This window comes from Monodelphis domestica, chromosome 7, assembly GCF_027887165.1.
Source record: "Monodelphis domestica isolate mMonDom1 chromosome 7, mMonDom1.pri, whole genome shotgun sequence".
Taxonomy (NCBI): Eukaryota; Metazoa; Chordata; class Mammalia; order Didelphimorphia; family Didelphidae; genus Monodelphis; species Monodelphis domestica.
The window spans coordinates 9530974-9544823 of NC_077233.1; the positions used below are offsets into that span (position 1 = coordinate 9530974).

At 42.2% G+C, this 13850-nt stretch overlaps 1 protein-coding gene across 1 annotated transcript in view; it reads left to right on the top strand.

Moving 5' to 3' along the window:
- Window positions 1–13850, top strand: part of CACNA2D3 (calcium voltage-gated channel auxiliary subunit alpha2delta 3) — a 1058263-nt gene that overhangs the window by 199613 nt on the left and 844800 nt on the right. The window contains 1 exon segment of the mRNA XM_016424623.2: window positions 12224–12340. Coding sequence (XP_016280109.2) covers window positions 12224–12340 — 117 coding nt within the window.

Below are 13850 nucleotides of genomic sequence, written 5' to 3' on the forward strand. Positions count from 1 at the left end.
ATTATTATTATTGTTTTTGTCATTATTATTATTTAATAATCTGATTTAGTCGCTTAATTAAGATTGTGGACTCATAAGATAAGCATTGAAAAAGACCCCAAAAAGCCTTGAAGCCAACCCCCTTTATTCAAAGAGAAGTCGAGCCCCATAGAGACAACCCAATTTGCCTAATTTCACTCAGACACTAAATAAATGGAAGATCCAAGTTTGAAAGTGAGGCTTCTGGTGCCACAGCCAAGGCTCTTTGTCCTGTGACAAGTGCAATTAATAAAATTATGTAAGAACCACCATTGTCTTTTCTATGAAAAAACCACGACAGAGAGATTCTGGGAGGCAGCGTGTCAGCCGCCTCCTTGTACAGTGTCCCAGCTGGGTCACTCATGACCCATTTCTGCTTCTTGGCGCTCTTGGAATGGGCCCTTCTCCCCCACCGTGGTCCAGCCCCCAGATGGCCTGTTCCGTGCACGTGCTACCTCTGCTCCCACTTCTTTCCTGGTTCAGATCCTGCGATTTCCCGTGGGCCCTTCCAGGCAGGCCATTTCTAGATATTCACGGATCCTAGAAGGAGGGAGCAGGAAGAAGGACTCAAATAGATGAACAGCATTAAGTGTTCTGACAGTGAAGTAGTGGTTTTCTTTCCCTGGTGTTTGTGGGAAATGATCTGGTAAAAGCGATACTACACAAGTAATGCATTTGGGGGCTCCGTTCAGGAAATGATGAATGGGCTGGACTCATCCCTGGATGGCTCAGCAAGTGCTACTGATGCCACCGGGGGACCGAACTAGGGTTTTCAAGTGTGTTCTCCTACCGGAAGCAGCCCATTTCCCCCAAGCTGCTCTCTGCTAGCCAGCCTGACTTTGGGCAACAGGAAATCCACGGGCCAGCCTCTCCCACAGGATCATGCCTCCAGAGCACAGCGGATCCTCCCCTTCTTCCAGCTCATCTGGTCTGGTTCTCTTCACAGGAATAAAGCAGGTTCTTGGCATGAAGACATCAGGACCTGTCTGTGCCCGGGCTGTCCCCCACACACCAAAGGCTTATTCTTGGAATTCCTCGCTTAGCTCCGATGATGGCTCCTTCCTGGGGTCTTTCCTGTCTCCCCTTCTTTCTCAGGGCTCTGTGAGTTGTGTTTACTTGGCATTTAGTCACCCCCCCCCCATGCTAACCACCCAACCAAGCACCAGCCAACCACCTTTGAGTTTACTCCTCTTTGCCCCTGTTTTGTCTCCCTCCTGGAACATAAGCTCCTCGTGGGCAGGGGCTGTGCCTTTTCTGTCTGGTTTTCCCAACTCCTAACTCAGAGCTTGCACAAAGTAAGGGATTTCTCAGTGCTTTGTCGAATAGCATCAAGGGAATCCCAGGGTTCTGGTCTTAGAATCTTGGAGGACCCGTAGCGACTGCCTTCCTGTAACAAATGAGGAAACGGAGACCCCGCACAGATAAGTGACTTCTGAAGATCACCCAAGCAAGCGTCTGAGGCAGGATTTGACTGGCCTGACTGCAAAACTGCTTTAAATTGGACCTATACAAGGACCTATTTTGAATTTTTCCCTTATGTTTTTGATTGTTTTTTCTCTTCTTTTGATAATTGACTCATACACCCCCATAACTCAACATTGCATTTTGAGCTAAACTTGATGTTTTTTAACACCTACTTCAGGGGGGATTGTATTTTAATTTAAAATCTAAGAATTTTTGAATTTTTTTGTTTGAGATTGTATTTTTATAAAAATCCAATAATTTTGATTTTTTGTTTAAGATTTTACTTTTATAAAAATTCAAGATTTTTGATTTTGTTCAAGAAAAGATCTTCAAGAAAGAAGCTTGAAACTTTTATATCCAGAGAATGAACTGTTGCAGAAAGATGCCGGAAAACCTACACTTCATCAAGAAGATCAAGAATGAACTTTGGATATGATTGATTGAACTGAACTTTGATTGAACATTTATTGTAAATGTACACATTTATGCCAAAAGGGACTGCCCCTAATTTGGCTTTCTGTCAATGCGCCTGGCAAAACATTGGTTTTGCTTTCTTTTCTTTTCTATTTCCTCCCTCACTATTCTAATTCCTCTTAGAAAATTGAATATTGTGTATATCTATAGTTAGAAGTGCATTTAGCATTACAAAATGATTATGTTAAATGATCAATGGGGAGACTAGTCTCCCAATGATCATCAGGGGGGATTGTAAATCTTGAAATTTCTCAGACTTGTGAATGTTAAAAATTTCCACATTGAGGACTCCTCCATTGGAACAAATTCCCTACTGGAAACATTCCCCATTTTGATGTGAGAACTCGCCAGGATCAGAAATGGGAGGACCTCTACTCCACCCATACTTAAGACTGCTTTAGGGGAGAAAACTCCTTGCTAAACAATGAAAGTACTTGGACCCATGCTTATAATAAGGCAAGGAGTTCTTTGAGCCAGGCCTGTTTTTTAGAATTGATACAATGGGATGCTAGGTACCTAAAAGGGTCGGGCAAGTTTTCTCTTGATGGGATTAGTCGACTCAGCTGTGTTTTTTCTGGTTCAGAGTTACTGAGGGGATTAGTCGACTTAGCTGGAATTCAGATGGGCTGTCTTTTAGAAAGCATCTACAGTGATTGGTAGATGGAAGAACTTAGGGGAGGTGACATAGGAAAAAAAACCCTATAAACCTATATAAGAAAAGGAATCTCTTGAGCAAGGGATCCTTGGATCCTTGGAGATAGATCCTTTTGGAGGAGGCCCTTTGAAGATCTCTTGAGAAGAAGTCCCTTGGGAGGCTGACTCTGGCTGGAACTCCTTCTGGGGAGACTCTGTTCCCCAGACATCCTTGCTTAAGACAAATCTTGTGGTGAGTGATAACTGACTGGTTTCTCTCTTAAGACTTAGGCCTGGGTTGGCCAGGCCTGCCCTGGGCCGACCTATTCTTTTCTCATTAATTCCTTTCTCTCTCCTCCTTTTCTTTAATTCTTCATTGTATTGTTAATTAAATTCTCTATAAAACCCAGTTGACTTGGGCATATTCATAATTTGGTAATATATTCCCTGGCGACCACCTTATATTGATTTAAAAACCAAGACACTGTAGTGAAACATTTTCTGCAGTCAAATTTACTCACCCTCTCTTATATCTATCACAATTTATATCTTCCACCATTTTAACTCACTACAATTTACAACATCAACCATTTTAATTATAACAGTTTATGTCTCCAACTATTTTGAATATTACAGTACTCAGTGCCTCCCTAGGAAGGGACCAGCTTTCCCTATCATGGCAGCCGTTGGTCCTTGCGCTGGATCCCTGTGCTTCCTTCGCCTTTTTTTCTGCATCTCTGCCTTTTTTCCCAGCAGCTTCCTTTCCTCTGGGGAAATGCTTCCAGGCAAGCAAATGCTCGTCGTAGTGTCTTTGAAGGAGCACCCAAGGGGGAAGCGCCATCGGCTACAACACCGAGTGGGCTTGGACTTAGCAGGCACTTGGGGAGCGCTTGCTGAATTCACTTAGTAGAATAAAATCGAAATCCTCTCCGGGTCCCGTAGCATCTGCACTTGCTCAATGCTGTGGCTGTCTCCCAGGAAGGCTCCGCTCTGCTCTGTTTGCACACACACAGAAACAGGTTCATCCGTGCATAGGTAACATACTCTCATATAGAACTCATAATGTAGCCTAGTATAATAGAGCACAATTTGATCTAATACAGAATAATGTGCCACGATGTGACACAATAGGGTACATTTAGCCGGCAGTCTCAGTTCAGGCTGGATTTCATTGATTCATTTGTTGTTATTTGATTGCTCAGGGCTCTCCTTTGGGGGCCCTTTGGGCAATGAGGGGAGAGCAGAAGTATCCCACTGAGCACCTACTATGTGCCAGGCACCAGACTGAGCACCTACTGTGTGCCAGGCACCGGGCTGAGCACCTACTGTGTGCCAGGCCCTAGGCTGAGCACCTACTGTGTGCCAGGCACCAGGCTGAGCACCTACTGTGTGCCAGGCACTGGGCTAAGCACTTTACAGACTGCTCACTGGATCCTCAGAACAACTTCAGGAGGGAAGGGCTATGATTAAGCCCTCTGTACTATGGCAAGGCCCTGGCAGCCAAGGAGCAGACTGGGGTGGGAGGGGAGATTGCTGAGCATCGTGTTTGGCCTCCAGTGGGAGGTGGAAGTTCAAGGCAGCTTTGAGAGGAACAAGGAGTTGTCAGAGGTGAGAAGGAAGGGTAGGTATGCTCCAGGAGTGGAGAGTGTCTATTGGGGATGGGCAGGGTTTGACTGATTTCATGCTAAACAAGAATTTCTCTTTAAGGGGCAGTAGGGAGTCCTTGAAGTTTATTGAGGGGAGTCATGTGGTCAGGCAGGAGATGATCTGGGTCAATAATTTCATCCACTTTGAGAGAGGCTAGAAAGGAGGCAGGGAGGCCAATTAGAGGACAATGGCAGTCATCTAGGCCAGAGATAGTAAGGGCCATAATGCGGATGGTTTGGGGATGGGAGTAGAGAGAAGGGGTCCAGTGGGAGATATTTGGTGCACTTGGCAGCTAGCTGCATAGATGGGGTGAGAAAGTCCGGAGCTGAGGATGTCACTGAGGTCCTTGACTCCCATTATCAGCTCAGATTTCAATGGCTTTTAAAATGTGCAAAGTACTTCTGGGAAGTTCTTCTGCTTTTTCTTTTTACAGTGTTATGGAGGAAAGAACAGAGGCTCAGAGGCCAGAGTAACACAGTTAGGAAATGTCAGAGCCAGGATTTGGGCCCAGAACACTGACTCTGAGTACTCTTCACCATGCTTATGCCCTTGAACTCACCTTGTGTGTTGAGGGAAGTATTCAGGCATCTTATAAGCTCCAAGTGATTCCTGAAATGATCTCCATGAAGAGTGATCCGTTGAGGGTCAGCTCAGTGGATTGAAAACCAGTCTTGAATGCAGGAGGTCCTGGGTTTGAATTTGACTTTAGACAATTCCTAACTGTGGGACCCTGGGCAAATCACTTAACCCCCATTGCCTAGCCCTTACCTCTATCTGCCTTGAGACCAATTCTCAGTCTTGATTCTGAGATGGAAGGTTAAGATTTGAAAAAGAAGAGGGATCCATTGATCATATTCTGACAGAAACCATGTGGATAAGAGGCAAGGGACCTGGAACTCCTCCTCACTAGTGGGCTAAGAATGTCAAAGGTATTTCTTGTGATCATAGGTCACAGATACAGAGTTGGAAGGGAGGTCAGAGACCTCCTACTTCAACCTTCTCATTTTATAGTTGAGGAGCTATGAACTGAAACTTCCATAGAACTCAAGAGGAATGACAAGCTCCGCCATATGTAATTACTCTTCAGATCCAATGGGGACACATCCTCTTGGAAGAAGAAAAAAATGGGGATGAATTCTGATTTTGAATGAATGAATGAATGAAATAAGATCTATTAACTATTTAAGATGCGCCTGACTTATATTAGGAGCTGAGTATACAAAGACAGATATCAAATGGTCCTATTGTAATGAGGAAAAGAGATAACAGATTTATCAGAACATGCAAAATATACACTGAGCCAATGGTAGGTGATCTGAGTGGGAAAGGCACTAGGGACTGGGGGGATCAGGACAAGTCTTTTGCACTTGAGCTGCGTCTTAAAAGAAGGCAGGGATTCTCAGAGGCAGAGGCCAGAATGAGGAGAATCTCAAGAAAAATCAGAAATGTGTGGAGTGTCGGCTTCTGGATCACAGGGGCTGTTTTTGTGTTTTTCATTGTTTTCTCAGTTCCTGGTACCTGTGTAGGCGTGTCACAAATAAATGTTTGTGAATTGAATTGCCTTACACTGTCTTGCATCTCTACAAACTCAATAAAAACTGGATATTTACCTTCTTGAGTTTTCTATGTAGTGATGCTGATAGATGCCAATTTCCTTTAACCTGAAATCCTTCTTTCAAAACATTCAATTCTAGAATACTTATATAAATTGGAATCTGTGGGATATATCCACGAAGAAGATAGAATATAAGCTCTTTGAGGCCAGGTCCTGTTTCATTTTTGCCTTTTTGTTCCCAAAGCTTAGAAGATCTATGCATGACCTATAGTGGGCACTGAATTAATGCTTGTTGATTGACCATCAACATACCAAGATTCTTTTCTGTTATTGATCTAGTAGGAGCAACTCCATGAGTTCCAAACCTTTTAGTCAACTGTATTATCTCAGGTTTTAAGACTCATTGAGATATTTATTTGTTTTTTTAAGACTTGGGTATTGGCCTCATTCTTTAAAATGGTGAAGAAATCATCGATTACACAGAAAACATGGAATTTCCAACCAAGATGCCATTTTGGATAAAATAGTCCCATGATGTTAACACTAATTTGTGGGACTATTAGCTAGGCTAAAAGAAGTCTTCCATCCTATGATAATGAGTAGGAAACTTCAGCTGGAATGGGATGGAGGAGAAAAGTGGGAGGGCTGAAGCATTTGGTGAATGATGTAATGAAAAAATGAAAAAGGTCTTGGGAAGAGCCTAAGAACTAGCCTATCTGTGAAAGGACTCGTGATTGGGAAACTGATCTTGGAGTCAGAAAAACCTGAGTTTATGTTCTGTCTCATGTTTACTTTGAGACCTTGGGCAAGTCATTATTTCCCAGTGACCCAGGCACCACTCTAAAACCAAAATTATCAATTTTCATTTTGGGAGGAATTTCACTAAAAAAGAAAACAAAACTTTAAATATTATATCAATTAAACAAACTACATAGTTGTTTTTTGCTAATCACATTTCTGTCATTCCCCCAAGACTTTCTCCTGAAACAATATAATCAAGTTAAATAAATAGACAGTGTTGACCATGTCTGACTGTATTTACCTTGTTCCATGCCCATAGCCCTGAATATGTGTACTAATTGTAGGGACACACTCTATATGGTCTTCCTCATTGGTCATGACTGGTCACTGCATTGTTAAGAATTTCAATGGCTTGCAGGGCTATGGTCCTTTGTATTTTTGAGATCTTTCTACAAATTGCTTCCTTGGCTCTGTTTGCTTTCTCCATTGTCAAATCGTGCGAGGCATCTTAAGTTTCTCTGAATTCTTCATACATTTCCTTCATGCCTCATGACTTTTCTAGCTATTCCCTAGTCTATAGACACCCGTTTCCATTCTGGCTTTTTTATTCTGATATCCTTGGGATGTATACCCATGAGTGCATCACTTAGGGTGCAATTTAAAGACTTTTTAGGTACAGTGTAGGAGGGAATTTCCCATTTTCCCTCCTCCTTGAAAGAAAAGCCCCCATTCATGTCTCTATCAATCATAGGATCATAGAAGTGGGAGATGGAGGAGACTTCAGAGGCCATCTAGTGTAGTCCACTCAGTTTATAGATAAAGCAAATGAGGCCAGAGGAGATCAAGGGGCATCCAAAGTAGGTTTTGAACACAGGTACTCGGACTTCTCTTCTCAATTAATTGATCAACTACCAAATAGCTCTCAGATGTCTCCTCTGTACCAGGCACCATACTAGACACTAGGAATACCAGGTCAAAAATGAAACAAGGATTGAATAGCATGGGCACAAGTGTAAACAAAATAATTACTAGGCCTTTTTATGGGGGAGCAGAAGGTGTAGCTTCTGAAGGAATCACAAGGAGCCTCCCTCATAGAAGAAGTGATATTTGAGATAAGCTTTAAGGGAAACTTGGGATTCTCAGAGGTAGAGGTGAGGATGGAGAGTATTTTAGTTATAGGGGACAAGGACTAGCACAAGGACAGTTAGACCAGATTGTGTTGGGGGTGGAGGGGTTGTTGTCATTCAGTCGTGTCTGACTTTCATGATCTCATTTGGGATTTTCTTGGCAAAAATACTGGAGTGGTCTGCTATTTCCTTCTCTGCTCATTTTACATATAAGGAAACGGAGGCAAACAGAGTGAAGAGACTTGCCCAGGGTCACAGAGCTAGTAAGTGTCTGAGGCCAGAATTGAACTCAGGAAGAGGAGACTTCCACAGTCCAAGTTTGGTCCTCTATCCACTGCCCCACTTAGCTGTCCCTAGTTGTAGGGAAGTATTACTTAACTGACTAGAAAGCTAGGTTGAGACAATTAGTGAGTGTTTTAAATGTCAAACAGATAAGTTTGTATTGGATTGTGGAGGTAAAAAGGGAACACTGGAATTTATTAAATTGGAGAGTAACTGTATTTTAGGAAAATCTTATTTTAGAGAAAACAACTCACTTTCTGTTTATCCAAATCTTTCCCAATAGGTGACCTGAGGCAGGATGAATTAGAATAATAGAACTGTAAAATGATGTAACTATATCAGGACCCATAAGCCCCTCTAGGAACATTCTGGAATATTAGATTTTTAGAACTCATTATTGATTTGTGAATATCCTTGGCTGGCTGACTGTGCTCCTCGCATCTTCTTGTGTCTGAGTTCATGGGATTAAATAGCTCCTGAGATTCATTTAGGGCCTTCCATTTTTCCAACATGATTAAAGCTACAAAAGGATGATGTGGAGGATCCAAGTGGCTTTTATTTTTATTTTTTAATTATGGCACAATCTCCCAGGTCAACAAAGGAAAAAAATAAGCATACCCACTTGCCATATTTGAAAACTGGACTGAGAGAGAGAAATAGAGAAAGAGAGACAGAGAGAGGGAGAGAGAGACAGAGAGAGAAGAGAGAGAGAGAGAGAGAGAGATAGAGAGAGAGAGATGGAGAGAGAGAGATGGAGAGAGGCAGAGAGAGAGAAAGAGAGAGAGGTGGAGAGAGAGAGATGGAGAGAGAGAAAGAGAGAGAGCGAGAGAGAGAGAGAGCAAGAGAGAGTGAGAGAGAAACAGAGAGAAGGAGAGAGAGAAACAGAGAGAGGGAGAGAGAGAAACAAAGAGAGGGGGAGAGAGAGAGACAGAGAGAGAGAGAGAGAGAGAGAGAGAGAGAGGCAGAGAGAAAGATGGAGAGAGAGAGAGAGAGCGAGAGAGAGTGAGAGAGAAACAGAGAGAGGGGGATAGAAAGAGAGAGAGAGAGAGAGAGAGAGAGAGAGAGAGAGGCAGAGAGAGAGATGGAGAGAGAGAGAGAGAGCGAGAGAGAGTGAGAGAGAAACAGAGAGAGGGGGATAGAGAGAGAGAGAGAGAGAGAGAGAGAGAGAGAGAGAGAGAGAGAGAGAGCGAGAGAGAGAGAGAGAGAGAGAGAGAGAGAGAGAGGACTTGCTTTGAGAAGTCTCAGAAACAGTTACCAGGTGAAGATAACTTCACATCCCCTTATTTCCCACCAGAATCTAGTTTCTTTGGTTCAACAAAGGCTGCTTTTTGAAATTCAGTAGGTTGCCAGGTTCACGTTGCTTTGGGGAGAACAAGAGACTGAACTTGATTACTTCTAGTCAAAAATAATTTTGGAAAAAGACAAAGAGAAAAAAGTGCAGAGATGTTCAATTGCAACCTTGTTGTATAATTAGAGATAAATTAATTGACAGCCTTTTAGTGCAGAAATGCAAGAGAGGAATAATAAGCCCACGTTGAAAATAGAGTTCTTCCCCTTCTCTGTGAAGGTAAAGGTTCATTTTGAAACTCATTTTTTCCTTGCTTATCTCAATCCTGTGGACCATTTTAGGTTACTGACCTGGTAAAAGACAGAGATCATTCCATTAACACCAGAAATATTAAATTGGTCTCATTGACATCTTTGTTATTGAATCTCTTCTCAACAAAAGAAAAAAAAATCGTTTTTCTTGCAGTTGCAATTCAGTTTTAGGCACAGATGCCACCTTAATTCATGAGCCATTCTACCATCAATAAAGGACCCTGGGGATCTGGGGCTCCAAAGAGCTTCACTGTTATTTGAACTTGGAGAAAATCCCCACTGGCTGCCAGCCTCAGTTCATGCCTCTGGAACAAAGACAGCAGAAGACAATAGTACTTCACCTGTGTCTTGGGGGACAGTTTCAACACACAGGCTGGTCATCTCAGTAGGATTCAAGAGGGACAGGGAATGGCCTCCTGTCAATAAACTGAACAATTCTTTTATCTTCTCTCCCTTAATAAACCAGCATTAGAGTTTCTGTTCATATAATTTTGGAGTAAGTCTCAACATTTGTATTTGTGCATCATTTGTATAACTGAAAAGTCATCCTTCCTCCCCACCCCCCATAGAAATGCATAATCCAGGTGCAATATTGTGCCAATAGTAAATGTAATGCTACTTTTCTATTCAAATGGCCTCAATAAATCTAGGTTCTAAAACGTACGATGTTCTGATTTGTTTTAGTTTGTTGCTATGTTTTTATACAGAAGACCTTTGATGAAGGTACAGATAGTAATTAGGAATTTTCCAACAGAGAGACCATTAATTAAAATATTCCATTGTCTGATGGACCTTCAATCTCATCCATGATGTAGCCCATCCATTTTCCTTCCAATAGTGAAGGCAGGGGCTGCTTTTTGGTTTTGTCTTTGCATGTTTTATGGTGCCTAGAACAAAGTTATTATTCAGCATTCAGTTGGATCTGACTCTCCATGACCCATGGGCCATAACCTGCCAGGTCCCTTCTATCCTCCACTATCTCTCACAGTCTGGTCAAGCTCATGTTCGTGGCTTCCATGACACTCTCTATCCATCCCATCCTCTGATGTTTCCTTCTCTTTTTGTCTCCAATCTTTCCCAACATCAGGGTCTTTCCCAGTGAATTCTGCCTTCTTGTTGTATGGCCAAAGTATTTAAGCTTCAGCTTTAGTATTTGTCCTGGAACAAAGTGAGTATCTGATAAAGGCTTGTTGAATTTGATTGAAAATGGAATTATTATAGGAATTAGAACTTTTTGAAAAAATTGGTCCCAATCAGATCCTTAAGGTTGCATCTAGATTACTAAAAGGAGATAAGACAGAGCCTTTAAGAGAGAGAGCCAGCATAAGCTAGTTGATAGATAAGCCAAGAAGTCAGAAAGACTCGAGTTCAAGTTTTGCCTTGGATATATCTTGACTGTATGTCTCTGAGTAAGTCATTTGACTTCTAAGTGCCCCCAGGCAATACCATAAGACAATTAACTTTGTCCCTTTTAGTTAAGGGCCCTTTTCTTCCTTTTTTTTTTTAATTCCCCAAGGCCTAGTGTATTGCTGAGACATAGTGAGTGCTTAATAAAAGCTTACTGAGGGGGCCTTGCATAGAATTGCTTCCACCTAGGGAATCCCACACTAAACCAATTATAGGATCAAAATTAAGATGAGGAAATCCCAAAGAGGCGTCTGTTCTTCCCTCTCACTCTCAGGAAGGGTTGGAAGATAGCTTCTCTTTACGACTTACTGACATTGGAGAGCTCTCCCTAATATCCCCAAGTTGTCTTGGTCTTGAAACTGTTAAAGAAACGTCTATCGGGTCCCCTTTCTTGGGCAGATTCCAGGGTTGCCATTGGAAGTTTCCCAGGTGCCCTTCATGATGGTCTCCTTCCCAGCCCATCTCAGGCCGTGATCCTAGAGGGAGTTAGGAGCCAGGATGACAAACGGGTGTCTTGGAATGTTAACTTTGGGAAAGGAGGGAAGAGACGACACACAGCTAAGTGGCTTGAGGGTCTACTCCTGCTATGCATTCACAACATACTTGTTGGCCCATGCCAGGATATGTGCTCAGAAAATGACAGAACAGCTTTCACACTACTGCCTAACCTGTTGGTACTAAGGGATATTTCCAATCGCCATTGTGGCATCATCTATAGAGTTGGCCTTGGGGCCAGCAAGCCTGGGGTCAAGTTCTGCCTCTGATGCATGCTGTCTAAGTCAGTGGGGAAACCCTTCAATGATCTTGGCAAACCTTTAAGACTCTAAATGACAGTTGCTGATGTAGCTCATCATAGCATCCTACATGTAGAGCTGGAGGAAATCTCAAAGACTTCTTAGTACAGCTCTTTCATTTACAAATTTGGAAACTGAGGCACAGGGAAATGAAATCATTTTTTCCAAGGTCACCAAGTGACACCCCTTTACAGGGTCAGAGGGAGATGTTTGAATCTAGCCTATTATGTCTGGAATCACTCTTCTTTTTACTGTATCAGTGCATTAAGTTTCCACACCCAGAGTTCCCCCTACCAATGAAAACACAATTCCACATGGGTTAGAAGAATCCAATGTGAAAAACAAAAAGCTGTAGTAAAGCATCTTTCATGCAAGTGGATGGATTCTTTTAAAAGTGAAACCATTGAAAATCATTTTAAGATAACACTACTGAAGTTCTTGCAGTTCAGTCCTGCCTTTAACGCCTCTTGCCTTCTTTGCAGAAATACAAAGAATATGAGAAGGATGTGGCAATAGAAGAAATTGATGGCCTCCAGTTGGTGAAAAAGCTGGCAAAGAACATGGAGGAGATGTTCCATAAGAAGTCAGAAGCAGTCAGGGTGAGTATCTGGGCTTGGTTTTCTTCTTTGGCTTTTGTAGGAGATGTAGGGAACTTCCTTCTTTTTCATTTTGCTCAAGTAAGAACCCTAAATAGAGGTGTGCTGGTCAATGATTAATAACTAGCTCTTTAGGGAAAATACACATGACACATTTTATTTTTAAACTCCATATTAGCACTTTGTCCATTTTCCTCTTTAGTCTAGACAATCCACAAAAAATATATTTTAATGATTATCTGGAAAATGGGTACTTTGCTGCATGGTACAATGGAAGGTGACCTGGACTTGGAAATAGAGATCCTTGGGCTTGCATTCCTGACCCTGACCCTTTCTAGCTATGTAAACTCCAGCCACCTTCATTTTCTGAGCCTCAGTTTTCTCATCAGTAAATTGGGAACAGTAACTGCTTTATCGACCTCACAGCATTGTTAGAAGGAAGGTATACAGAAAATCATAAAATACAAAATAAGTAGGAATTTGTATGATTGCTTTGCTCGTTTTGAGTGTTCTTATAGAGCTCGGAGCTCAAGGACATGGACACAAAACTGTGCTTTGCTTTAAGTCATGGTATGAGGCATCAGGAATGCCAGGAGCTTGAATCCAGAAGAGGCAAGAGGCAGAGCAACAGAATGGAAAATATGTTGAGCCTTCATAGTCATAGATCAACAATTAGAGGGAAAGTCAGTCCAACCCCTTCACTAAATAGTTAAAGAAACTGAGGAACAGAAAGGTAATTTGCTTCAGATTATTCAAGGAAGAAGGGCAAGAGAAGGAAGTAGAACTCAGGTCCTGTAGTAACTGCTGACTGACATTAACTCTCTTACCCATGTTCTTTCCACTATAATACCCTACAGTCAAAAGGAACAAAGGAGAAAGTCCTGGTTTAGTAGTCATAGAACCTGGGTTCCGATTTTACTTCTGCTACATTTTCCCTATGTGATCTGGAACAAATGACTTAATCTTCTTGGGCTCCGTTTTCCTCATTTATCAACGAAAGGGTTTGAACTCCATGACTTGGGACATCCTTTCTCACTCTAAACTCATGATTCCAAGATGGAGTCATGATATTAGAAGGAATGGATCTGTGGCCACAACCAAGAAGGTCAAGAAACAACCTAGAGTTAATTCCTAGAGGAAGCTTTTACCGTTCACTGTTCCCTTTTCTGGGTTTTCCAATAATGCTTAAGTAAGTGAAGTTTAGAGTGTTAGAGAAACAGAAAGTGGATGCTTCCAAGCATGCTCATCTCTTTTCAGATGATAAAAGGGAAGTTTTGTTATTGGTCATTTGTTTCATTGAGAACTTTCTATTCTGGCCACTAGCCATGCTTTAAGTACCTCAGGCCAGAACCTTAAAAAGAGATGGGGCCATCGAGACTCTCCTCCATTGCAGAGATTTCAGAGGGAGCCATAGATGCTGGCTCTAGAGGCAGGAAAAGGGGGTTCAGTTTTTGGGCAGCTATGGAGATATAAACCTGTAGCCCATTTTCACCTATCCTTTTGTCCTATAAAG